General features: G+C 36.8%; 1 protein-coding gene across 1 annotated transcript in view; it reads left to right on the top strand.

Moving 5' to 3' along the window:
- The window catches only part of LOC306885183 (ras GTPase-activating-like protein IQGAP1), a 51,059-nt gene that overhangs the window by 1,866 nt on the left and 21,934 nt on the right, over positions 1-27,259 (top strand). The window contains exons 2-6 of the mRNA XM_079441558.1: positions 1,477-1,579; positions 25,492-25,648; positions 25,736-25,813; positions 25,993-26,069; positions 27,177-27,244. Of these exons, the coding sequence (XP_079297684.1) occupies positions 1,477-1,579; positions 25,492-25,648; positions 25,736-25,813; positions 25,993-26,069; positions 27,177-27,244 (483 nt within the window). The remainder of the gene's footprint in view (positions 1-1,476; positions 1,580-25,491; positions 25,649-25,735; positions 25,814-25,992; positions 26,070-27,176; positions 27,245-27,259) is intronic.

The raw sequence follows: 27,259 nt of genomic DNA, 5'->3' as shown, positions 1-27,259 counted from the left end.
TCTTCTAGACTTTGTTTTTCTCTGTAGGCAATGGAAAAATGGCATCAATGATCTTGTTCTTGGAAAACCTTAATTACCTAAAAAATTCACTGAGGAAGGGTACCACTAGAAATGACGTAGTATCTAAGGATTGTCCTCGTCAGAGTTCAGTTCGCGTCTGAACATGCAAACATTTCATTTGAATTGAGGTTCTTTGCAGCTTGTGGCAGGGCAAATGATTGTTTGAAGACTACGATACTGTTATGATCTTACTCTCATTCAAACATTTATATTCACAATCTATGATTACTCACAGACTCAGATAAAATCCAGTGTAACAGTTAGAGCTTTCAGCCTGATTTATTTCCTTAATGTTTGTTTTCCAACAGAAGTTTGACTTAGAATTACATCTTGGATATTATTAGGGTCACATTTGCAAAAGCTACAAATAAAGTGGACCATAACAGTTCAGATAACATTTTAATATTCCTGCAAAACTCTATAGAGACAGAAACTAAGAATTTTATAACTTTGACAGGGTGTCGCCATATTTATTTTTTATAGGTATGAAAATGAGGCTGTGAGAGGCAGAAGTACAGTTGTTAAATATGAAAATACTATGTGATGGACCTTTATACAGCCTATGCTATTGAAAAGACTAAGTTTGTCCCTCACAGCATAATTTTCATTCAAATAAAAATATGGCAATATGGCATCTATGCCATATTGACTGAGGTCTTTCAGAGGCAAATATGTTTTTCCAAAGTTTCCTTCTTTTTTCTTCTTTCTGAAATATGTGCAGCTATTTACAGTAATAATTAGATTTATCTTCCACATGACATTAAACCCTATTAAATGATTTCAGTATGTGGAATAATCACAGATCTTAAGGTTGCTAGAGGTCAGGCATGCAAGACATGTTATACATTACAAAGTGTAGCAGTTGAATTACATTTTATTTTAACCATTTGAGTGGCACTATATCTAGTGGGTATATACAGTATGTGACAAATATATCTGTATATTACTGTTCAAAAGCTTGTGGTTGGTAAGTTTTTGAGCAAATATGCATGTCCAAGAAGACTGCCTTTATTTGATCAAAAATACAGCAAAAAGAGTAATATTTTGAAATGTTGTTATAATTATAGCCATTACTCCAGTCTTCACTGTCACATGATCCTTCAGAAATCATTCTGATGCTGATTTGCTACTCAAGAAACATTTCTTGTTGAAAACAGGTGTGATGCTTAATATTTTTAGATTTTTTTTTTCAGGATTCTTGATGAAAGAAAAGTTCAAAAACCTATGTTTATTTGAAATAGAAATCTTTTGTAACATTATAAATGTCTTTATTGTCACTTTTTGTCTTTGCTAAATGAAAACAGCCTTGCTGACTCTTGACTGGTAGTGTATATGTAAGTTTCACATCTCCGTATCTCAAGCTCTCTGAAGTGTGTTTTAATCTCATGTCTTGTACATCTGCCCCTCTCGTTTTAGCTGTTCTGGATGGCGTGGAGCGGCTCACCGCTGAGGAGATGGATGAGCGGCGTCAACAGAACATGGCCTATGAATACCTGTGCCACTTGGAAGAGGCTAAACGGTAAGAGACCAATTCTCCATTTCAGCCCCTCGGCACTTATGTTAATTCAGGATTGATGACACAGAGTGTTTTGCTTAAAATAGCAGTTAGGCTTTCAGTTGGTGGTTGTTTAATGTCTCTGTGACGAATGCCTGTCACATGATTGTGGGTGTCTTCACTGCATGTCCCAGCAAGACCCACTACAGTGAATTTCTATATAACCCAGACTCTCGTGAAGCTCTGAATTCCTATTTCAGTCTATGGCTTAAACCCTAAAGAGATTGTTCGCCCTGTAAATTCTGTCATCATTTATTCACCCTCATGTCATTCCAAACCTGTATGACTTTCTTTTTTGGTAACACTTTACAATAAGGTTCATTAGTTAACATTAGTTAACTACATTAGCTAACATGAACTAAGAATGAACAATACTTCTACAGCATTTATTAATCTTAATGTTAATTTCAGCATTTGCTAATGCATTATTAAAATCACAAATTTTGTTTAACATTAGTTAATGCACTGTGAACTAGCATGAACAAACAACGAACAACTGTATTTTTATTAACATAGATTAATAAAGAGTGCATTAAATGTAGTGTTCATTGTTCGTTCATGTTAATTAATACATTAACTAATGTTAACAAATGACCCTTATTGTAAAGTGTTACCTCTTTTTTTTCTTTGCATCATAAAAGGAGATATTTTGGAGAATATTTCAGCTGTTGTTGTCCGAATAGTGGAGGTCCAAAACTTAATTGGAAATAAAAATAAATAAAAAACCTTCTTTTGTGTAATGCAGAAGGTTGGTACAACATGTGGATAAGAAAATAATGACAGAATTGTAATTTTGGGTGAACTATCCCTTTAATTAAGTCAGATTGCAAACACAATGAGAGAATAATTGTTTGAAAAAAATACAGTTTGTGATCAGAAAGATTTCTCTAATGCTCAGCAGGGCTGCATTTATTTGATTAAAAATACAGTAAGAACAGCAATATTGTGAAATATTATTACAATTTAAAATAGCTGTTTTCTATTTTATTGTATTTTAAGATGCAATTAATTCCTGTGATGGCAAAGCTGAATTTTCAGCAGCCGTTGATCCAAGTCTTCAGTGTCACATGATACTTCAGAAATCATTCTAATATGATGATTTGCTGCTCAAGAAACATTTCAAAGTTGCAATCAGTTGTGCCGCTGTTCATATATGATATATTTTTGAAAACATTTATACATTTTACGATTCTTTGATAAATAGAAAATTCAAAAGAACAGCATTTAATTGAAATAGACTTTTTGGTAACACATGTTTTTACTGTCATTTTTGAACAATTTAATGCACGAATAAATTGGTAGCACCAAACATGCTAATGGGTTGTGAGTGATTGTCATGGTGTTTCTTTGCGATTGCTAATGCGTTTTAGTGATTTGAAGCATGTTGCTGCTGTGGTTCCAAGGGCATTCTAGATCATTTCTTGGTCTGGTTTGGTTGGCTTAGAAAAGTAATAACACGCCTCTCATCAACAAGTCACACATTTTGAGGAGCCACTAAAGATGTGTGAGGACTTGATGTGATGTGAGGACACATTAAAGTTAGAGACTAAGGGTAGGAGCTGTATTTATATTTTTTTGATCTTTTGGAGGTTATGGAGTCTATGGTCTGTCAGTGCACTCATTACATACACAGACACATCAGTGGTGCAAGAGGAAGTGAGGCAGTCCCTGTTGATTTCAGTATCTCACTTTGTAGCTGTGTTAACATGAGGTTGTCATAGAGACTGGTTCCGGTGTCTGCGTGTTTGAGGGAATGAGTGCGTGCCATAGTGGGAGAAAAAGAAACTCCTCTGTATTCATAGTGGGCAGATAAGTTCAGAATAGTCAAAGTCTTATATTAGTGTTCAGGTGGGCTCATTTGTCCTGATGTGACAGCACACCTTTACAGTATGACTGCATTTTTAATAAATCAGCTAAAACGCCAACAACAGCATTGCTATTCTCAATGTCATCCATCAGGCTTTTGCCTGGAGGACGAGAGAAAGTTTCCTTCTCAGGCCTTGTAGAGCTGACAGTATTTGCCCTCGGGCTTGATTCAGAAATGCTGGAATGTTTGGAGTTTGCAACGATCATGACGTGCAACAGTCTGTGGTATGATGGGAATTTCACAGGTTTATATGCGTGGTCTGAAAGCAAATGCTTGTGAATTTGTTAGTTGCTAGAATACCAAAGTGCAGATATTTCCAAATGGGCTTTTATCATTGGTTTTATTTCCATATCACTGTCTGCTATAAAGCCTGAAGCCCTGCTCTGTGTGATGATGTGCTCAAGGGAATTGTGTGTGTGTCTCTGAGCTGTGCAATGCAAATTCTGCACCTACAGTATTTTATCCTCTCTATTTCCATCTGTCAACTGTGCCATTTCTTATTTTACACTCTTAAGAAAAATGGTAATCTAAACCAGATTAGGGTTCTTCTGCTTGTAACAACAGCAGAACCTTTTTTTTAAGGTTCCAAAGAGAACCATGCGTTGAAAGTGCTATAACTTAAAAAAACATAAATAATAGTTATTATTAGTTTTCATATTTAAACATATTTTAACCTCTTTATTTGTCTGGGTCCGTTAACACCATATAGCCTCTATTAGGGTTACATTAATAAAGCTGACAGCAAAATTTTGTTACTGTTTGTACCATGTTTATACATAAACCTAAGTAATAATTAAAAACCCTAAACTTAAGCATAGAATGGTTCTTCAGGGCAGGATGTTTCTAAGTTGAACTATTAGCCTAATATATGTAAAGAACCTATAAATAACAATGTTTTTAAAAGTGTATATGATCTCATCTCAACATTAGAATAATGTGAGCACAGCAGAAGGGGAACTGCTGACAAATTGGGTTGAAATAAGGTCAAGAAGATCCATTAAGGTCCGGGCACAAAGTCACAGCTGTGCAGGTAGAGCTAGTACACTGTACAAAATAAAAAAAGTTGAGCCAACTTAAAATTTACTTAAAAAACTTATTTTTGTAGGAGATTCTCAACTTTTTGTTGTATAAACTTAAAACAAGTTGAGAACTCAAAAATCTGCTGAAGCTGGTTGCCTTAATTTTAAGTTGGCTCAACCTTTTTTTTCTTTTTCTTTTTTTTTTTTTAACAGTGTAATGGGTAACCCTTGGGAGTCAGTAATTTTTGGTTACCTAGCAGTTCAGATGCTTTTTGTTTTGGTTCATTTTACAATTCTGTCTAGTGAAGCGCTCTTGGGGAATGTTGTCTAACATGTCTCTGGTATGCTATAGTGTTGTCACGATACTGGAATTTCTAACTTCGATACGATACCTTGAAAAATATCGATATTCGATACCATTTTCGATACCACGGTGAAAAAAACTGTCACAATATTAAGGGGGTAATTTTTTTAATTTAAAGATAAATGTAACAAGTCGAGAACATGCGGTATATTTTACATGAACAAAAAAATGTCTTGAGGTACTGCATTTGTTGATTTATTTATTAATCTTTTATTAATCTTAGTTAAATGTTAATTGAAACTAACGTTTACTAATACATGTACTAATTAAAATCCAAAGTTCTATTTGTTGATATTCTCATTTGCTTCATAACCAAAATATTTCCAGATATAGGGCCCTATGAAATCAGTTTTATTTTTCCCCAAATTCCGTTTTATTTTTTTCTACATTCAATTTTTTCCGTTTGAATTTTTCTGGACTCTTTTTTTTTTTTTAATGGTCAAATTAAATGCTATTAATCTAAAAGCATGTCTAATTCATTAAAATCATGAAAATTATACAATTTAACATTTAATTTATTAAAAGTGTAACAAAAGTGTCACGTTTAGGGCCGTATGAAATGTTTTATTTTTTTCTCACCTTATGTTTTATTGTTACCAAATTCTGTGTTTTAGCATGTCTATTATTTGAATGCATACAAACAATTTTTATTTATTCTTACAGTAGCCTTATGAAATGTTTTCCCCCTCAGAAATTCTGTGTTGTTTAAATTTTACTGGATATCAGATGAAGGCATAAAACTATTTTAATTAATTTATATTTGAATTAATGGAAATTAAACATTTAGATTTTTGGCAAATGAAGGGGATTTACTATTAAAATAAAAATATTTTGTGATTATTTCTTAAAAAAAAAAATTAACAGTAGTAGTAAGTAGTAGTATAATGTACATTCTACTAAATAATAGTTATATAGCCTATTTCTGGCACACGGTCTTTAATAGACTGAGTTAAACCGAACTTTTATTTTGACGGGTTGCCGTGAATACCTTTAAAGTTCTGTGTGTGTATGATATGACGCTAGTTTTACTCAAATTAAATGGTAAAATGCTTGTAAAGTGCCTTTCAGATCAGTTCTGGAGATATTGTTGATGTATTTATGTCCTCATTGAGACGGCAGACACTGACATCACCGCGAGCGCCACATTAGTAAACAAAACCGCACGTGCAGCACATTCACACAGAGACGCGCAGAACATGCAGGATTCATATTTAAATCGACTTTTGCTTAATATTTACAGATACTAGTCCATATCGCGATTTGATTTAAGTGCAATGACCTACTTTTGATTAATTCAACCAAACTTTGACAAATTCCGTGACATTCCGCGTTAAACTGTAAATTCCGTTTTTATGACTGGATTCCGTGGCGTTCTCTGCATCGCGGAGATCATAGATCCTACAGATAGCGCTCCTGCTGTGTTCTTTAACAACCAGAGCAGTCATCTTTCTATTCACTTCACTTTTGCTATTTAACCAGAGCGAAGGAGACGAGTGCGGTCACGTGTGGTGCTTGTCCACGCGCCTTTGGAGAGAAGTGAAAGTGACAGCTCGGCTAGTATCGGTGTATCGATACTTCGGGAAATTAATATTGGTACCGTTCAGATATTTCAGTATCGATATTTATCGAAATATCGATATTTTTGACAACACTAGTATGCTATCTATTCAAAGTCATGCCCAGTCCAATGTCTCCAAGGGAAACATGCCCAGGTGATCTGATTGAGAATCTACTCTAAATAACCAGTGACAGAAAACAAAGGTGGCTGTCTAAGTTAGGGTAGCGTGATTCATTAAAATAAAAAAATTCAATCACAGTTTGGCAACATTGTTTAGCTGAAGTTCAAAGCATCTTATCTATATGAAATCTCTGTCACGAGGTCAACAGGCAACTTGTTGTAGTTTTTCGAAGTGTTATGCAAACCTCTCATTCCGACTGCTGTTAATTGTAGGTTTCTGTTCGGTAAATGTGGAGAAGAGATCGATGCTGAGGATACAGGGAAAGAGAAGCGTGAGAGAGGGTTGTGAGAAGATATGTGTCAGCACAGTTGTCCATGAGGCAGTATGGTTCACCACTGCTATTACTGGCATTCACGTTGGGATGTGTGAATATTTGGCTCAGCCCTTCAGAACTGTCCCACCCCTCTCATAACTTTCTGAAGGTGTAGCCTATGTCAGATTACTCTGTTATTTTCTTGTGCTAGTATCATATCAATACAAAGTGGTTCATTTCATGCTCCACGTTTTCCTCAGGAAATATGTTTAGATCAGATATATTAATATTTAGATCTCTTTTATGATTCTCAAATTTACACTTAAATTGATTATTTGTTCCAAAATGGAACACTTTGTTTTGAAAAGCATTGTGTTAATTTATGCCCCTGTCAGACTGATTGCAGTTTTATTGCTGTAGGTCGCAGGTCAAAGTACTGTTGGTCAATAGGCGTTCCTGCATCTGAATATTATTGGTGGGTTGCCTAACCGGCCAAAGGTTTTAAAAATCCCATCAGAAATAATGTTTTGGCAAGGAATCAGGAATTTTCTACTGCTAAAAATGAATATACACTGTAAAACATATTGGCCCGGTTTCACAAGCAGGGCTTGGCTTAAACCAGGACTAGGCCTTAGTTAAATTTAAGATATTTAAGCAACTTTTGCAAAAAATGAGGAAAACATTAAGGTGTGCATCTTGACACAGAACAATGACACCGACGTTTTAAGATATGTCAGAGCAAGATATTTTCAGTTGAGAGCTCAAACATGCATTTTTGTCTGGGACTAGCTTAAGCCTTGTCTGTGAAACCGAGGGATAGTTTGTTTAACTTAGTTGCCTTAGAGTTCATTGAAACTAAAAATGTGAGTTATAAAGAAAGTGATTGTTTTAATCAGCTGAATCGTAAAGTATTACAACATTAATTATTTAATTATAATGATTATAATTATAGTTAAGTATTATAGTTAAGTCACAAAAAGAAAAAAGTTCTTCAAATCATACATTATTTTTTACAGTGTAGGGGGCAGTATTTGGATATAATTATCTGCTGTTCATATTAATGCATCATTTCATGATGATAACGATTATAAATGCACTGACTTGTAATGATGACGCGTGTCATTTTTTGTTACATCACTATGTGGGCAACTTGCTCACAGTAACAGTAACTTCTCAATCTCATTCTATTGGTCGCTTCATGTCGCTGCTCATTTGCATAAAGTTATACTTGTCAATGCATTTATGGGCAATTCACCACAGGTTCTGTTGCTTATGTCACTGATTTGTTCCTGCACATCATGTCAGTTTGATGCAATTTAGGGTCCAGGTTCCAGCTGAAATGCTGCTCTCCACCACAAAATCCCGAGAACTGAATACTATTTTCCACTATTTATTTTTTTCAATTTTCATGAGTTGTAAAATTGAGGCAGACTGAGAAAGGTCAGTTTTAATGGAAGTTTGCTAGTCTGTCCAAATGTTTTATTAAATTGCCACACAAAAACAGTGACCTGTTTCTCTTTTTACAAAAAAAAAAACACTTCATGTAATTTCCTGTTGAGCTACAGGCTGTCTTAAATATGCTCTCAAGTGAAGTAGAGAAACCCCTCCTCTGTGTGTGTGTGAGTGTGTGTGTGTGTGTGTGTGTGTGGGTGTGTGGCCGTCTGTAGGGAATAGAGCTGTATTATAACAAAACAGGGGATGTGGGAAACTGTGCAATACACTGCCGCTTCCTTACATCCTTTTTAAAGATGCATTAATACACAATGCAACGGTGTCTGCATGAAATGAAATAAACTCACACTATATTTGTTGTAAATGAATGTTATAGATTTTTTTTTACCTTGTAATGTTTAATCAAAACATCATAACCCAGGTTATGATGTTTATTGTCTGCAGAAGTGACTTCTCTATGGTTATGTATGCAGTACTTCTCCAATCAACTGCAAACTTGTATTTATTTTTGAGTGCAACGCCAAAATCTCAAAATCCAATCAATAACCGATTAATTTAGCCAAGTACTCGCACTGTTATTTAAAAAAAAATTTTTTTTACAACACTTGAATGTACTTCAATAACTGTTGCTACTTCTTTCATTGCCACTTTTAACTCTATGGACAGCATCTGAGGTAGGCTATTGATTTACCCCGGAAAATGATTTAGACTTGTTCCTTAGTTAAAAAAAAGTCTAGGGCTGGGTGATATGGTCTAAGAAAAAAAGTATTTTTCACAAAAAATCCGATTTACTATTTAAAATCAATTGAAAAAATTGCCGGCTTAACATCGTGATGTCTATCTGCCATCGGTGATGGACGGTAGCATCGTCTATCGGCCCAACCCTATACGGCAAACGCACGGGGGGAGGGCTGAGCCCATTCGGAACTACGGGAGCCCAGAGGGGAACGTCGCCGGATGTTAAAGAGAAAACCGATTTTCATTCAAAGAAGTCGATGTAAACTACACATTCAAGTTAATCGATAAAATTTATTTATCGCCCAGCCCCAATTCTGTCTAAATTCAGGAGTTCCTATCTGATACCAAAATGATTCTCAATAAATCTCAATTATTGTCTGCAGAAGTGTAAAGCCATTTTTGGTGGCTAGGATAGCGATAGGATAACAGTAATTCACATTGGCCAAAACACACAAGGATATCACAGACATTCGCATTCGGACGGGATTAGGTTTCTCAGAGGATCCCTGAGTTTGCTGAAAAACAGTAGGTAATTTGCTCTGGAATTATTACAGAGGTTCTGTGAGAAAAACACAGACGTGGCAGATTCGGACGGGATTAAAATCACCAAATACGTCTGAAACACAAATTTCACAAACAACCCCTGTAAAACTTGTCCCGTCTGAATAGGGCTTTTGATTAATTGTCTAAAAATTGAAAGGCAAATGCTATAATATTTATTCATATATTGTTGGCATCAGCAAATACCCATTTTAAATGTCTTGAAATGTATAATAAAGTTTAAAGGGGTCATATTATGCTCTTTTACAAAGTCTTGATTTTGTTTTGGGGTGTATTACAACATGCTCTCATGCTTGGTGGTTCGAAAATCGCATTATTTTTCCACATAATTTAGATTATAACAATACCTTTCTCCCCAGCCTGGCACAAATGGCTCGATTAGCTCCGGGTTTGATGAAGGCCCGCCTTCCAAAAAAAAACACATTTGTTGTGATTGGTAAGATGTCCCAGTGTGTTGTGATTGGCGAACGGCGTTTCAGTACTGCTCTGCCCCTTGCTAAAACAGCAAGTACGTTTATATAGAGTGGTGGAACTATGATGTCACTTTGTAGGCGACAACCCGGAAGTGAGTTAGCATTTTAGCACTTCCGGTTCCATCGTCCCAGAGTCAATGGGGTTTTTGAATGGGATTATGGTTAAATCCCTTAAATAAGGTCCGTGGTTCACACAGGCTCAAGAAACTTTCACGTTTTTTTCGATGACGTAAAACACACCAGTTACACCCCACTCATGATTTTTTTAAAAGATGTTACATTTCTTAAAAAAGAAGGTTGCTAACAAGTTGTTAAATGGCGCTGTCATTCAACGTCATCACGCCGAACAGTTTTTCAATTTACAGTATTTTCCAGTTGTAGTATAATTTGTAATACAACTAATTTTAGAATAACCAATGAATAGTTTCCCGCATTTTATATTGTTGTTCGACAATGTTTTTTTTTTTTGCTTTGCCCCAAAATGCGACACATGTCTTTAGAGGGAAGATGCTCGTTTTATCGCTTAATGTTACTGATGCGGAGACTTTGGACCATAAGGTAAACTCATATTATGATTATATATTACTAGATCGATGTACTCCCAGTTCCGCACTCTGACATCACATAGCCCGCGAAACAACAATGGCAGCCCCTACGGATGCGTTGTTTATGCAAGTGGTACACGGTGAGAAATAGACTTTTAATATAACGTTGCAATCAAATTATTAATAATAAATAATACACAAGCACCTTTGGCGATAGAAATTATTGTAGATGAGCATAAGCCCCGTACAGTCCGCCATGCTGGTTTATTTACGTCTAGCTACCACAATTCCTTGCGCTCAGGCAGTTTGGCGAGACTTGCCTGGAACGCTACAAAGTCGTGAGTCGTGGTTTGAAGTCGTGACTTACAGGCTCAAAAACCTGCCTGGAACGTAGCATTATTTTAATGATATTCTAATGGGCCACTTTGTGATATCACAAATACAGGAAAACAACTTTTTAGTCCAAACTAGCCGTTCGTTGTAGTTCTTGAAAAGGGATTTTTTAAAAACGAAATATCTCCCTTTCGAGTGGACTTTGAGAATTGTAACTTAGTAGATATTTTTATGCCCAAACATACACACTATACACTGACTAAAAAAGTGAAAACGCATAATAGGACCCCTTTAATGCCACAAACCTCATAAACTTTAAATCTTGTTCGTTGTCTACATAAAAACTTGTAATGTGTGTGTGATTGCCCTTCCCTACGGAATATCCGAGCCGTGAGAGTTGGATGTGGACAGGAGGTTTCGGCTGTCACTGGACACACGAACAAACAACTTTAAATCCTTGATTTCAATCTATTCTCCACTACATCCAGTTTGCTATTGCTATATATGTACTGTAGGCTTGCTGCGATAGTCGGTGTTTTCGGTTTTACCTGTTAAGTTGCAACAACGGTTACGTCGTTTTGATTTTTTTTTATCATTTAGATCATTTATTTGGTTCCACGGTGTTTGCGGAGTTTTACTTTATTTAAACTTTGTGTATTTTATTTTATTTTACATCATGCCCATGCACCCAAGCTTTCTTAGGGGAAGTCGTGGCCTAATGGTTAGAGAGTCGGACTTGTAATCCAAAGGTTGCGGGTTCGAGTCTCCGGCCGACAGGGATTGTAGGTGGGGGGAGTGAATGTCCAGCGCTCTCTCCACCCTCAATACCACGACTGAGGTGCCCTTGAGCAAGGCACCGAACCCCCAACTGCTCCCCGGGCGCCGCAGCATAAATGGCTGCCCACTGCTCCGGGTGTGTGTTCACTGCTGTGTGTGTGCACGATGGATGGGTTAAATGCAGAGCACGAATTCCGAGTATGGGTCACCATACTTGGCAGTATGTCACTTCACTTCACTTCACTTTATTCGTTTTGCTAATAAACGTTTTGTTTCTTAATTATTTGCTTCCACAGTGTTTGCTGATTTTCAGTTTTATATATTTATTTAAACTTTGTGTAGCCTAAGTAATTTGTTATTTTATATGAGTTTGACATTGTATTTTGTTGAATCAATGCCGAATTGCCGCTAATTTGAAAGTGAAAATAAAATGCGCACAGCGCTTTCTTAAGCTATTTAAAATCGAAGGAAAATGATGAAATGAGGGAAAACTCAAACGAACTAACCCCCCCCCCCAACCGTGATTCCGGTATTATAGGTGTTGTCACACGTCGATTAACCGGGGGGAAAAATTTCCTCACCGTCACAACCCTAATGTACTGTATGTGAAATTTGTAATAATAAACTGTTTTGTTGAGACAATATGATTCCCACAACCAATTTGAACTAATTATTTTTTTTAAATAACGTAAAATAATTTTTGTAAAATAATGTTTATCCAGAAATACAATTTAAATGTAGCTTTGTTTAAAACAAAAAACAGTCCAAGAGCGCACATCCATTAGGCCAAAAAGCTCAATGTGGGTGCTCCACCACACAAGAATAAGAATGAAAACATCAAAGTAGGCACACCACACCTCCAGAGTATTTAATAATGTTCTCACCACAGGTGACGTTTTCAGCTCAAGCGCTCTTCATCAGATGTACCTTTGTATGCCGTTTATTACTTAAAGAACACCAAGTTCTTCTTCAATACCACAGCACAAACTACTAGCCTAACTAATGGTGATTTAAAAGTTCAAACATAATTAATGACAAGTGAACATTCTGTAATAAGAAAAATACACAAATTACAAGCATAGATAAAACAATAGAATAAAGTTACAAATGAAATAAGATTTAACAGTAGTATTCAGGTACCTAAAATGTAATAATTAAGTGTAAAATAACACTGAATAGTGTTCACTGTATACATTAAATATAGAATAGTTTTTGTTAAAGCTGTGTTTTGTTGTTTGATTAACATAAATTACAAACACCAGAAGGTATTTATAGGGTGCTGTCACTTTAAGACGGAAAGCATGGCTCTAATATAATGATACACCTCCGATTTCATTCTGTTTATATTCATTTCACTTAAGACACAACAGACTGTTTGAGAATTGGAACTGAATTCTGTCTTCAGGAAACAGAGTCCCTGTTTCGCATGAATGGTTTAAAATTGCTTGAATGTTAAAATTGGCAAGATTTTGAAACCCGTTCATCACGATAATGGTTAAACTTTACAACTAAACCGTGAATCACATGCATGCTGAACCAAGGGGCCTGGTGTGTACGGATCAATTACGATCCGTTGAACCCCTAATTACCTGTAAATCACTTGCCAACAGCCGTGAGACAGTAAATGCCAGCAGTGAATGGAGAGGAAAATTAATGCCTTTGGTGTCAGGGAGGGGAACCGATGACACTTCGCTCTCTTAACTTCTGCTGCGTGATATAATTATATCATTCTACAGAAACATGAGGTCATTGTTCATTATGCGATTTGCTTTAGTACGGCTCTCATTCACTCACACATTTAACAGCCTCTCCCTTGTTTGGCCAGGAAAGAGCCCACGCCTCTGTGTTTGGCCACCCCACCCTTCATTACATGCTGCTTTCCCTCAGCAATCCCTTCACAGGTGCTCTTCCCAGGAAAATGGCAGCGTCCATTTGCTTTGACTTTAAGAATGATTGCCTTTGTCAGTCTTTTTGATTATCTATCTGAAGTTACTTATTTTTTTTTTTTTTTCCATTGATGCATGTTTAATTTGGACTTCTTAGGGCTAGTTGTTGCTTTCTGACATTTTCTGTGAGAATTTGTGGGAGTGAGATTGAGGAAAAAAAGCTCTCTGTGAAGCCCTTTTTTCTCGCTCTCTTGAAACGCATAAATACTGTACAGGATCTCTTGACCCCTGGGTCACAGCTGTGATATCAACGAAACAAGCACACACTAAGTCCATTGTCACACACTAAAATGAGGAATGGGAGACAGCTCTTTTTGAAACCACAGCCCCATTTTGATGCCTCATCTTGTCTGTAATGTTTGGGAAATTGGAGATTTTGGCTGCAAGGTCCATTTCCTCTGCTCCAAATGCTTGTAAGCAGCCCCCAAAAGTAGGATATCAGGGCACTTAAGCTCTTAAAATGATTGAATGTCACTGCATTAGGTAACTAAAGTAATATTTGCTTTGATATTAGGGTTGTAACAATTCACTTAACTCCCAATGCAATACAAATCACTATACCAGACCTGCCAACCTGTATGCATTTTGCGTAGCGGGCACGCATTTTGACCTCAAAGTACGCAGGTACGATTTGTCACTTTAAACTACGCAAAAACCTGGTGACGCCTTTGTGCAGCACAAACCAATCAAGCAACAGCAAAGAAAGAGCGCTTTGACCAATCAGTGCGCTGGGTTCATTCCCCATCTAGCAAGTGGGATGATTGACAAATGCGTAACCTATCATTAAAAAGACTACAAATAGACCGCAAAACAAAATCCCACTCGGTCTCGTACCTTTTTTACTCCCGCCGTCTGATTTCTTAAAAGAGGACAGTACACACGGTGCTTACAACTAAGGTAAACGGGTTGGGGTGGATGTGGAAAGTTACAATATTGAGTTGAGTTAACTTAATCCTCTGGAGTCGACGTGATCGCATTGATATTCAAGACAAACTGTGAATAAAATAAAAGCACACATTCATATTCAGTCAGATCTGCTGCGGTTTATTTGTGTTCATATAGCTGCACTCACTGAACAGCGTCCGAATATTAGGGCTTTTAGTCCAAAAAAAGTGTACGTACTTGGATAAATACTGATATATTTGCTCTAGAGCTTCGCCCGTGTCTAATAAACCTTTAAAAAAAGTCTTACTGGAACATTCACATCTGCGTTCAGCTGCTGACACAAGAGTTACCGTGTTTGAGTAACAGTTTCACAAACACAGTATTATTTCTGTATTACAGTCAATCATAAGTTAATAGTTCAGATATAAACACTGATGTTTATGGTAGCAATCAAAATAGACCTTTTGAAAGTAAACTGGCGCTTCAAATAACGTTTGTTTAGATTGCATTTTCGCCACTAAGTGGTGACAAGTGACTTAAAAAATGTATTTGTGATTGAATCAAGAGATTCTTTTAAAAACACTGATTCATTCAGTAAAGAAACAAGTGAAGTATTTGAGTGAGACATTAAATCATTCATTCAAACCACTTTTTCATCATTTTAATATGAACTAAATATATTATAAATACATATTAATTTAAATGTTTAAACATTCGTTCAAATTAAACACTTAAATAGACTGCAGCAATGGTATTTTGTCACACTATTTTGTTTCGTGAGAGAATCGTGATCTCTGTTTGAGACAAAAAAAATCGTGATTCTCAATTTATCCAGAATCGTGCAGCTGTCGTGTGTGACTGAGTGCAGACCTTTGGTAAATATCTAATATGAATAACGTTGTCCTAACACTACATCATTTTCAAGCTAGTTTGCCTATTCACCAGGCATTTAAGTTGGCAAAGAAGTGTAAAGTTATGTGCTCGGTGGCAGAAAAGTGTGTGTGTTCATGCCTTGCAGCTAAAAAACAAACACACATGACATCAGATGAGGACACTGACAGGGAGAGAGAGAGAGCAGAAGACCTAAAAAGAAACCAAAGAGTCCATGCCCCACAGCAGTTCCTCACAAAATATCCTGATATGATATATCCACCGCCCCCGCCCCCCCCGCCAATCACACTAATAAGTGGTACTCCAAAAAAATTCAAAGGTTGGCAGGTCTGCTATACTGATTTCACAATACAATTCTATTGTGGCCAAAAGATTTCACGATATCGATATATCGCCATATTTATAGAAACCTTGGGCAATCAGCCAAATTAATTTTTACTTTATTTAGTTACATCAATGAAGTCATGCAGTTAACGTGCTTCTAATTCGGTTTTAATGTGCGCCTAGAACAGCCACAGATGAGGCATTAAGTGCATGGCACTGCAACCAACATAACATTTTACACAGTTTAATGTAGCAATGTGATAGCTCAGTTTTTCTAGATTTGTTTTAATCGTGTAATAGACTTGAACAAAGAAATCAAGTGCTACGCACATGTATTTGCCATGACGTGATTGCAATTACAAATACAAAATTTAGATGAGTAAAGAAAACGTGGTACTTATTAAAAGAACCACCCCTTTATTTAAATTATGAACACTGGAAGCCACTGTTAACAGGTTAATGTAACGTTTCCCATTCCATGACTAGTAAAATACTGGCAACTTACTGTCTGGATACTATTGAACATGGCTCTTCTCAGAGTAGCGCGGCCACGATTTGCGTCGTCGTCTTGTGTGACAGGTGTCAGTGTTAAGGTGCGATACTGCCACCTGGGAGGTCAACCAGTAATTGGTGCTGGAGTTGGCTATTTGAGTGTCATGTTATCAGAAGTGTCCTGTTTATTTTAAATATTGTGGTTATCGCAAATACCGGTATATCGTCACACCCAAAATGAACACAATGTCGATATTTCATGGTTTGAATATCACGGTTATCGTATGTCGCGACACCCCTAATCTCAACCGATTTGAATTGTCATATTTGCATTGATATTCAATTGGGTCGAGGTACATTGTTACATCCCTATTTGATATTTTAAGAAATATAGTACAAACCCACGTTTCAAGCAAAATATTTAACAATAAGGTGTTTGGTTGGATTTTAAATGCTCTGTTGGAAATAATGACATCATTTGGATACATTTTCATTTATTTCACATTAATTTGTTATTTTGTATTAATAAAATAAGATCGAAGATCAAACAACAGAACAAATACAATATAAGAAATATTTCTATGCCTGTTCAACAGTAGCATTCAAGTACGAAACTGAATCAGTTGTAAAATAAAACATTGCATAGCTATATGAATTCAATTATATGCTGATTTTTATGAAAGCTACTGAAGTTATTTAGCTAGTTAAAACGGTGAGTAGTTTTCGATGTCTTTTGCTGTTTGATTAACATTAAGGGCACAGACAGCAGCAGGTTTATTAGGCTGCTGTCACTTTAAGACCTGATGCACAAAGTCAAGATACTAATACGCATCCAATCTCTATCTCTACGGTTTATGTGAATATTCACCCAGATGGGCATTTCGACTTTTGTTTTTTAATAATTCATTTTTTTGACCGTTCAAACTAGGGCTGCACAATTAATAGAATTTCTAATTCGCGATTACGATTATGGATGCCAGATTACATAATCATTCAAAGCCGCGATTACAAAAATAAATAAATAATAAAAAATGCCCACTTGCATTATTTTGTGTGCTTAAGAGGTGTTTGCAGCGCGGGTTTACCAAACTCAAGCACGCTGGATAAAAGACATTTTGTCTAACTGATAGTCATTGTCACTCAGTTGTGCATGATAGATGTTAAACGGCAAACGTGTTAAAAGTGGAACAAAATAGCGGTACTCGTTTGAACTGTGCGCCACACGCAGACCTTTTCTCCGCTCGCCTCAAAAGAAAACAGCACAAGCGTAGAGCGTATGCGTTTCTTACAGTGACCAGTCGCGATCACGCACTAAACAACGCTGTGAAATCCAGTAAGAAGCACTCGAGTTCAGCACAGAGTTCTCAGTACAAATCACATCCCTTTCATTTAAACTAGTTTAAAGCCAAATAAATCGGAGCTGTTATTCTCATCAACACTGATGCAGAAACAGTGCAACAACGATTCAGTTAAAAGACATTTCAATCCACAAATCACCCACATTTACCATGGTTTTACTGTAGTAACGCTAACGGTAACAATGGTACGGTGGCAGAAAAGTAGAATATTCATATGTTTTCTGAAACTGTTTTTCAATGCAAACACCATATAGTTAGGCTACTTTTTTACCATGGTAATGAGGTGCTGTACTTTTGGTTATGTATAAAAGATGAGGCTGTTACAGTTTTCACAACGGTACTGTCAAATGTACATCTGCATCCCAACTCAAGCTCCTGCTACTCTGTACTCATGCTCCTGTTCTAATGTGCATTTCTAAGAGACAAAACTTGTAATATTACATGTTCAGTGCTACCAAATCAGGCGCTGGTGCCACTGCTCGCGAATGTTAGTCTGGAGCCCTGATAATATAAATTGTACTGTAAAATGTTACTGTAATTTGTCTGTTTAATTGTAAATGAAATATATAGCTTTAATAGACCGTTTTTTCTTTTTTTTCTTTTAGTATTAATATAACATTATTATACTATGCATAATTTTACCTTTTTTTTTGTTTAAAAAAGAAACCAAACCAATGTATTGTTGACATTTGAGGCTCAATGCTATGGAAAAGCAATGAAAGTTCAGGAAGAGTGTTTTCAACCTTTTTTAAATCTATATTTTATATAAAAATATGGCATGCAGCTTCAAACAATAGCATAAATATGTTCAAAATAATCGCGATTACAATATCAAGGGAATAATCGACAATTACGATTTTTGTCATAATCGTGCAGCCCTAGTTCAAACACAATAAGCTGTATAAGAAAAGTCAGTTCAGGATTGAATGCTATCTGAGTGAGGCAGATTTTAATAACTTGCTTAATATCTTGCAACAGTGTGGATTAAGTTCTCCAGTGCTTCCCAAATGTATGTGTGATGTGTCAACAGTTAAAACTTTAAACTTGTTGAAGACTTGGCGAACATGAAGCGGTTCATGGGGGTGTTTCTGGGTGAGTGAGTTTCAGACAGTGGCTTCCTGTTGAGAGGTGAATCAGCTCGGTCTGTGACATCTGTGATCATGGAGGTTATCCTGCACTGAATTCCTCCGCTGCAGCTGAGCATGTAATGGAGCACTTGGCTACTGCACGCTGTGAAACACTCTCTTTATGCCGGGGCTTTTCCTGTCCTTATCTTTCTTTGATAATCCAATCTTTTTGTTGTTTTTAATGGTTACATGAGATGAAATGTAGTTCCTTTTAGTTTTTGCTGTCACATTGAAAGACTGCTGAGAAAGGGTGGGTGAAGTAGGTGTGCCTGTGCCTTTCTCAGCATAGTCAGATTTCAATATGGTCTGATAAGCTCCACCACTGATTTGCCTGTGCTTTGCCCATCTGAACTGGTGCAGATGCAAGAATAAACATGTACAGCTGGTTGTTTCATGGTTTTTAGGGAGATTAACCTTTAGATCATATTCATTAATAACAGATTTGAGAACAGCTGCTTTTCCGTAGTCGATCTACAGTCTTCATCAGTATGTCAAAGTATATGTGAGACAATGCGTCATCTAATATTTGGAGGATTAAATGATGTCATGGTCACCTGTTGCAGCCTATTTTTGCCAGTTAATGTGTACTTGCTGGATAAAGCCATGCCAGTCACATTTTCTTGGACTGTTTGTCTGACTTTGCAAAATAAGAGAAGTTTGATTTCAAATGAGCTAAAGCATTTACATGACTTTTTAAAGAGACATTCTTGCTTGATCTAGCTGAAATCAAACTTTTAAATTGCAAGCAGTTTTGATCAGAGGCAAAGATCTAAGGGGATTTTGAAACAGGATAGTTTATAACAACTTATTTTGTTTTATTGGGCAGATTTTTCAGAGTAATGCAAAAACTGCTTTTTTTTTAAGCATCTTTTTTTAGGCTAAATATCTTACAGATTCTGCTGGGGAAATGTAAACTTATGAGCATAATTGTAACTGCCTGTAACTGTAAATGCTGGAGCAGTGGTTGTATGGACTCCCTCTAAAGGCTCCACCCTCTCACGCAATGCTGTATTGTGATTGGTGGAGTAACTTAGGAGTTTGCCTTTTGAAGGTTTTTTTTTTTTTTTTTGTATGAGTGAGGAAGTGACTGTTTGTGGTTTGCAGCTGTGAGGCGGGTAAAAAGTGCAGTTAATGTGTTGATATCCATTGAGTTCCAGTCAAAATGATGTTTACTGATAAAACATTTACTGATGAGTGGTAGTTAATGAGTATTTTGTCCTGTGATTGTTTTTCCCGAAAGGGTTTTATCATACTACTTTCATTTTCTCACTTATGTTCATTAACGTTAAGTTTTAATTTTTACATTTCTTTCTCTTTCTTGGAATTAGATATGTTGTGTTTTTTTGTTGCTGTGACTTTAAGACTCCTATATAATGCCCTTTTCACATAATATGACAAGTGGACGGGTCTCACTGATGGGTTACAGATGTGTCTGGTCCAGTATAGTTTTTAACTGTCCTATCCACTGTCCCAGGATCACAAAACCATCTGCACTGAAATCTGCCTCTCAAACTGTTAGTCAATCTGCTGTTTAGGAAACGGTATCTGTTCTTCTTCCTTCCTTATACCGTACTGTGACAGGGTGGACCAAGTATCTCAACACTGATTATGTGTCATTGTCATGAAAATGTGAAAGCACAATTTTCTGACTTCATAGATCTAAATATGTTCTTTTTGTAATGGAGAGGATGATTTTCATTCTTAAAGTCACAGTTGTGTATCATAGCAATTCAAACCAGGGCTAGGTAGGGCTGGGCGATATATCGAACGCGATGATCATGCGCATCTCGATTAAATCTCCATCACCTGCTTTCAAATGGAGCAGCATTTAATACACAGAGCCATAGTTCACTGACAAGCTACGCAATATCGAGTTCATTATCATAGGTGATTCATCTGCGATAATGAACTCGATATTGTGTAGCTTGTCAGTGATCTACGGCTCTGTGTATTAAATGCTGCTCCATTTGAAAGCAGGTGATGGAGATTTACAGCTAATCACGGAACCGGCTTTACTGACGAGATGCGCATGATCAATGCATTCGATATATCGCCCAGCCCTAGGGCTAGGCGATATACAGTGCCCTCCAAAAGTATTGGAACATTAAAGACAAAATTGCTCTGTTGGCTGTGGAGTCAAGACATTTACAAATATGATTAAAAGATGAATATGAGACAAAACTACAGAATGTCACATTTTATTATTAGCCATTTCAACACTATTATTGCGATTTTAATATTGCTGATATTCAGTGTATCATCCAGCCCTGCTTTAAACTTATTCAAAAAGATTGTGGAAAATAAGCTATAACATGAGGGCTGTGTAATTTAATGTTCTCAAAATCTGAAATATTTTTCTTGGAGTGTTACAAAACAGAAGTGGAAAGCCCTCATGTGTCTTCCTTGGGAGACAGTGAGCTCACTCTCACCTCTTCCTATTGGAATGACCTTTGAACTGTGCTGCTTCAGCCGTCCTGTGTCACACTGAAAGGAAGTCCTTTGTAGTAGTACTGTTACATATTCTCAGCTACAGCCTTAGTTATTTTTGGCTTAAGTTCAAAATGTCTTCAGCTTGTATGATGTAATTCATGAATAGTTTCATATGGTAATTATAGAATTTTGTTTCTTTCCTAGGGCCCATTAATAGCATTTACTTGGGTGTGTCTCCTGTGTGTGTGTGTGTGCGCGAGTGCTACGGGTTCGTGCTCTTGCGCGTGGACAATGACTTACTACTTGTGTGTCATCAGGTGATTCGGTCATGCCATTAAACTGCCTTGTGTTCTTTTTGCCATGGTGGCTATATGATGCTAACTGCAGAGTGGATTTCAAGGACTGTGCGCACAGATCTACGGCCAATGTTGAATCCAACGTTTATATTTTTCCTACGAATCTTTGAGTTAACGTACTAAACATGAGTGGAATGAATTTGCACCGCAGCCCCCCCACACCTTGATGCTCATGACAAGAATAGCATGTATAGTTATCTTTATTGAAGTGAGTTAGGTTTAAATCGCCGTCATGCATGCATGCATGAATGAATGATGTTTTTGCAGTTTTACACATAATAATCCACGATGATCAAGTTAAAATAACACATTGTCAATATTTTTTGAGACCCCCCAAAATTTCACAAATCACGTTTTCAGGGGAGCCCATGTCTTATTAAGGGGAGCCGAGCTCCCCCTAGCTCCCCCGTAGTTCGCACCCTGGCTCTGCTACAATGTAATTTCCACCACATTTTGGATTATGCATTTTGCAGTGGTGAAATGAAATTTTAAACATGGAATAAATGGATAGTGCTTTGCAGTCCTCCATCTCTTGCGCCTACTGACGACAAAAATTTGTTCATATCAGTTGTTTTCGATAATTATCACAGATTTCACATTTTTATTTCTTTCAAGTTTAAAGGCAGATTTTTACTCCTATGTGAAAGTTGTAGAAACCAGGCCATTACTTGTGGTTGTAAGCTCTTTATGGTCAGACAAACACGTGACAAACACCTGTCAATTCTTTACTCTTTTCCAATCATTTTTCCTTAACAAATTAAATAAATATAAAAATGAATTTCCTAGTTTTCGCATGTTCTAATGAGTGATATTGTTACAAATCATGAAACAGGTTTGTGTTACCTGACTTTGATGTGTATTTTCAGCACAGTTTGCAGTGCAGGCTGCAATATTAATAATCTAATTTTTTTTTCCTTTTAGAAATGCACATTAGACAGTAGTTTGAGTTGATAGTAGTAGTAGTTTGAGTTAGGATGCAGATGTAAATTTATGTTCATTATCAAAAACAGTAACATCTGTAAAATTGTAACAACTTCATTTTTTATAGGGTGAAATTTTATTATTCTGACTGTTTTGAATTTTATTAAAATTAACTTTTGGTCTTCCATTGTAGCATGCATTTAGGTCATGACCTAACCACAGTTAAAACCACACATATATACCTCAATACCATGGTAAAAATGTAACCATATGGTTTGTAGGCATTTGTATGAAAAACAGTAGTCTAAATACATTTAGTATAAATGAACATGCTAAAGCTTAATCACAGTAAAATACTGTAATTATATTCCACTACTCCTTTAATACATTTACTACATGTCTACATTAATAGTATAAAAATGAACTTGAATATCCCACATTTCTGCCACAGTACCATGGTGCAATTAGTGTTACTACAGTGAATCCATGGTAAATGATGAAGATTTGGAGATTAAAAAGCCTTCTGACTGTACTGTTGCGCACAGTGTTTCTCCTCTGTCAGCGCTTTCTTCTGGCTTTTAAGAGGGCATAACGCACACAGTTTCACCCAATCTCATGTTAATCTTGAGAACCTATAGAGTAGTATTGCATCCTTCATATCTCCAAAAGGTCTTTAGTTTTATCATATTTATAAAAGAAAGACAACAGCTTTACGATTCTCTCCGAAAAAAGCCGAGCTCCTGGAGGCGTGCCGTGTGGGCGGAGCTAAAGAGTGACGAGCACTTGAGCGCCGATCACCAGTAAAACACAGACATTTGATGCCGTTTCACTTACCATCTGCAGTTCTGAATCATGACCGGGATCTTTTATAGCTTGGACTGATCCATCTTTCAGTATCAAACGATGTGCAAATCCAGCGTTGAACTGGGCCTTGTTTATAAAACGTTCGTCAACAAACAGACTTGAGAAACTCTGTTGCTGCCCCGGAAAAACAAACCGCATCAACTGTTTATGTAACGCTGGGTTCTTCGGGAAGCTGAACAAGGTTATCTTTCGCTCACGACCAAAAACACACTTCTTTAGAGACATTCTTCCCGAGCGAGTCCCATGCAGTGGTACCTAATGAAGCGCGATAATGGGCGCGCTCTTGCTCTCGCTATGGTCGATGCGTGCACCGGCGCGTTCTTCCGGGAGAAATGCCCATATAAGGAGTTTGAGTGGGTAAATGGTCCGTGTGATGCGGTTCCAATGACTAGCGTTGTTTAAAGGCTGTTTAGCACTTTTGGCGCATAAACATTATATTGAACATTTATCAAAATCTTTTTACAGTCTTTTTAAAATCTTTTTATCAAGCAAAATTTCTAAAATCATTTTATCGATAAGGAAAAAGTGGGGAAAATGATAAACTCGGGTCAGGAGGAGAAGCCGACTCCTGAATAAAGAGTTTAAGAGCTGAGGAGCTTTGGCAGGCCAATCCACAGTCCAGCAAGGCTCACTCTGAAACGAAGAGAACTGTGGGTAACAACTATTTCAAAAATAGCCTTTTTGCTTTGACAGCAGAGATTATGATGACCCCCCCCATCTCAATCTGCTGCTATTTGGGATGAGGATGTTGATTGGAGTACATGGCTGGAAGGAGACAATCGACTGTGCTGGAAAGCTGAAGAGCCAGTCAGATGTGATGTGCCCACTGCCTAAGATCTCCTATAACAGCGTAGACAAATGCATTAGTAAAGGCAAAGGTGGACACCACACATTTTCTTTACCACTTTTAATGTCCAGCAGCATGTTAAAGCCACTATTGATTGCTGGGATGACATATATGTTGCTGGCTCTTAGAATGACAAGCTGGAAAGCAGGTTAGAGAAAAAAGGGCAACGAAGAAACCCTCCAGGCTCATAAGGCATCTTTATCTTGTTAATCTGTATTTGTAATGCAATTCTACACTGTGATAATACTAAATTCTGTGATTTTATAAGTTTGAGCAATTATTGTGATATGAAAACTTTATACATCACACATACCCAGAAATAAAAATGTTGCCATAATTTACTCACACCCATCTCATTCCAGATCCATATGACTATATATCTTCAGGGAAATACAAGTAAAATTTTGAATCATAATATTAATATTGAATTATAGTCGCATGCTCTTTCCTATACAATGAAAACATGCAGTGACAAGGTGCAGACAAGTCCAAAAAAGCACCATAAGAGTCATCCATGTGACTTATAGCATGTTCTTTTTAAATTAATATGATATATTTCTTTGTTCATAACTTAAAAAGCTAAATAATTATTTACAAATAATTCTCCCCTCTGCTGTATAGTTTTCAAATCTTATTTGTGCATATGCATATTTAGGCTTTGTTTTTTATTGTTAGTGAATAAATGAAATGATGAAAATGACTTTTCTTCTTTGGGTGAACTATGACTTCAAGAAACGGAAACGGTGAGCCTGCTGCTTTCCTAAAGCAAACAAAATTAGCCTTTGAAAAGCAGACAACTAGCATTATGTAAATGACATGGAAATTTCATGGTAATGGTAATTTGCATCGCCATCTATTGTTGCGTCACCCATCTGACCTGCAAGTGGATGACAACCTTAGCAGAGCAAGACATTTTAGTCTCCATCTCAGTTCCTGCTTTCTATTTTACAGATGTTCAATATATATGAAGTATGTCAGATTGTGTTGTTTCTGTTTTAAAACAACGCTTGTTGGCCTTCATGGAATGTTTTTGTGTCTGCTTCAGCAGGGTATCATGAGTATCACCTTTTGTGCTGGTTCTTTTAGATTATCCAAGACATTTGACTTTGTATTTGAGTATGTCCCCAAGAGGTTTAACCTATATAAAGCTATTCAAATTATCTCATTATAATACAGCAGTCCAACACAGTGACTTTATAGCATGTCTCTTTTATAACAAAATAAAGGCTCTTTTGCCTCCTTTGGGTATAAAACTTGCATAATGTACAATAGTCTGAATTGACTTGATGAATATGTCACGTGTCTTTGTTTCAGATGGATTGAAGCGTGTTTAAATGAGGATCTCCCGCCCACCACCGAGCTGGAGGAGGGCCTGAGGAATGGCGTGTACCTGGCCAAGCTGGGAAACTTCTTTGCTCCTAATGTGGTCTCTCTTAAAAGGATATATGACCGTGAACAAACACGCTACAAAGTAAGGCTGAAGTTTTCAGAAGCACTGATATAAAAATAGAAGACCGTTTGGATTCACTTGTTACTTTCTTCTCTGTCCCACTTGTAGGCCACGGGGCTCCATTTCAGACACACAGACAATATCATCCAATGGCTGAATGCAATGACAGATAAGGGCCTCCCTAAGGTGAGGAGTGTAGATGGTGAACACGAGTCTGCCTGCTTCTTTCATTAGCGGCATTTCTTCTGCTTTATTGAGTCACTAACGTGACAGAGCTTGCCTCTGAACCTCTTTCCTATGTTTGGCAACAATGCTGCATTCAATCTCATCAAATACAAATACATGTACTTGTCTCTCCCTGTCAGATTTTCTATCCTGAGACAACAGACATCTACGACAGGAAGAACATGCCCCGCAGCATCTACTGCATACATGCTCTGAGGTACCTATATGTCACTGTGGCCTTATTCACAAATCTCTTGTTGAGGAGAAACTAACCAAAAGACGTGTTGCTAGTAACTTATGTTACAGTAATTCAGTTGTGTTCATAATAGTAGAGCTTATTCAGTAACAAAATGTTGTTTTTGTCTGTCGTGTTGACTATTACAACAGTTCTACATGCACTAATTAAAAACTAAACTAATGAAACTATTCTAAATGGTTCATTCATGCATTTAGCGGTGGGGGATTTACATACAGCCCCATTCAAAATTTTGGGGTCAGTAAATAATTTTTTATTAATTTTATGAGCATAAGAGACTTATTTAAAAAAAAAAGTACCAAACCAAGACTTTTAACGGTAGTATATAAATGAATCAGTTTCAGTGACTCACTAGGTAGTCTATTCATTCAGACATTTCCTGTTTAGTCTCATTCATTTTAGTCACTTTCAACTTAAATGAACCAGTTCACTTTGAGCAAAATCATTTTTGAATTAGGGCATTTTTGGTGTTATTAGTTGTATTTTATGGGTTGAATGTCTTGTTTTTGTTTCAAATAAACACCTGCTGCCTACAGATATATAACTGTAAATAATTACTTGCAGTTTCAAAGTAACTTCTCCAACTCAAGTACAATATGCAGACATTTAGACCCAACCACTCTTTCTAAAGAAATTAATCATGGATAAAAGAGTATGCTGTGAAGATTTAATCTGCATCGACACTCATCTCAGAATTAATGAGGAAACCTGTTCTGGTTTCTGCTGAGGCTCTTAACATGAGACTAGAGAATCCTGCCATTTGTAACACTCACATTCCAGCTCAATGCAGAATTGACACTGGGCCCAAAGGCCATAAATCTGGCCTACAGAAACAGGAAATAACAGCATTCAGGGGGTGAGATTTTGACTGGCGTTGGGTGAGGGGTACTAAATCCAGTTGGCTTTGTAGTTGACATTAATGAAGGGATGTGTGTTAAACTTGAAAGCCATGCAGATAACATCTGACTCCCTTTCCAATAGTGTCTTTTCCTGCACACACCTATGGAATAAGATAGCTGTCCCCTGGGAAATTTGTTTCTCATATTCAATTTCTGTTTTTTTCAACAGCCTCTACCTGTTTAAACTTGGACTTGCGCCCCAGATTACAGACCTGTATGGCAAGGTTGCCTTTACAGGTGAGTCAGCTTGCT

Source organism: Barbus barbus (genome assembly GCF_936440315.1).
Source record: "Barbus barbus genome assembly, chromosome: 1".
Classification (NCBI taxonomy): Eukaryota; Metazoa; Chordata; class Actinopteri; order Cypriniformes; family Cyprinidae; genus Barbus; species Barbus barbus.
The sequence above is the reverse complement of the archived record's forward strand: the minus strand, read 5'-3'. Positions and strand labels throughout refer to the sequence as shown.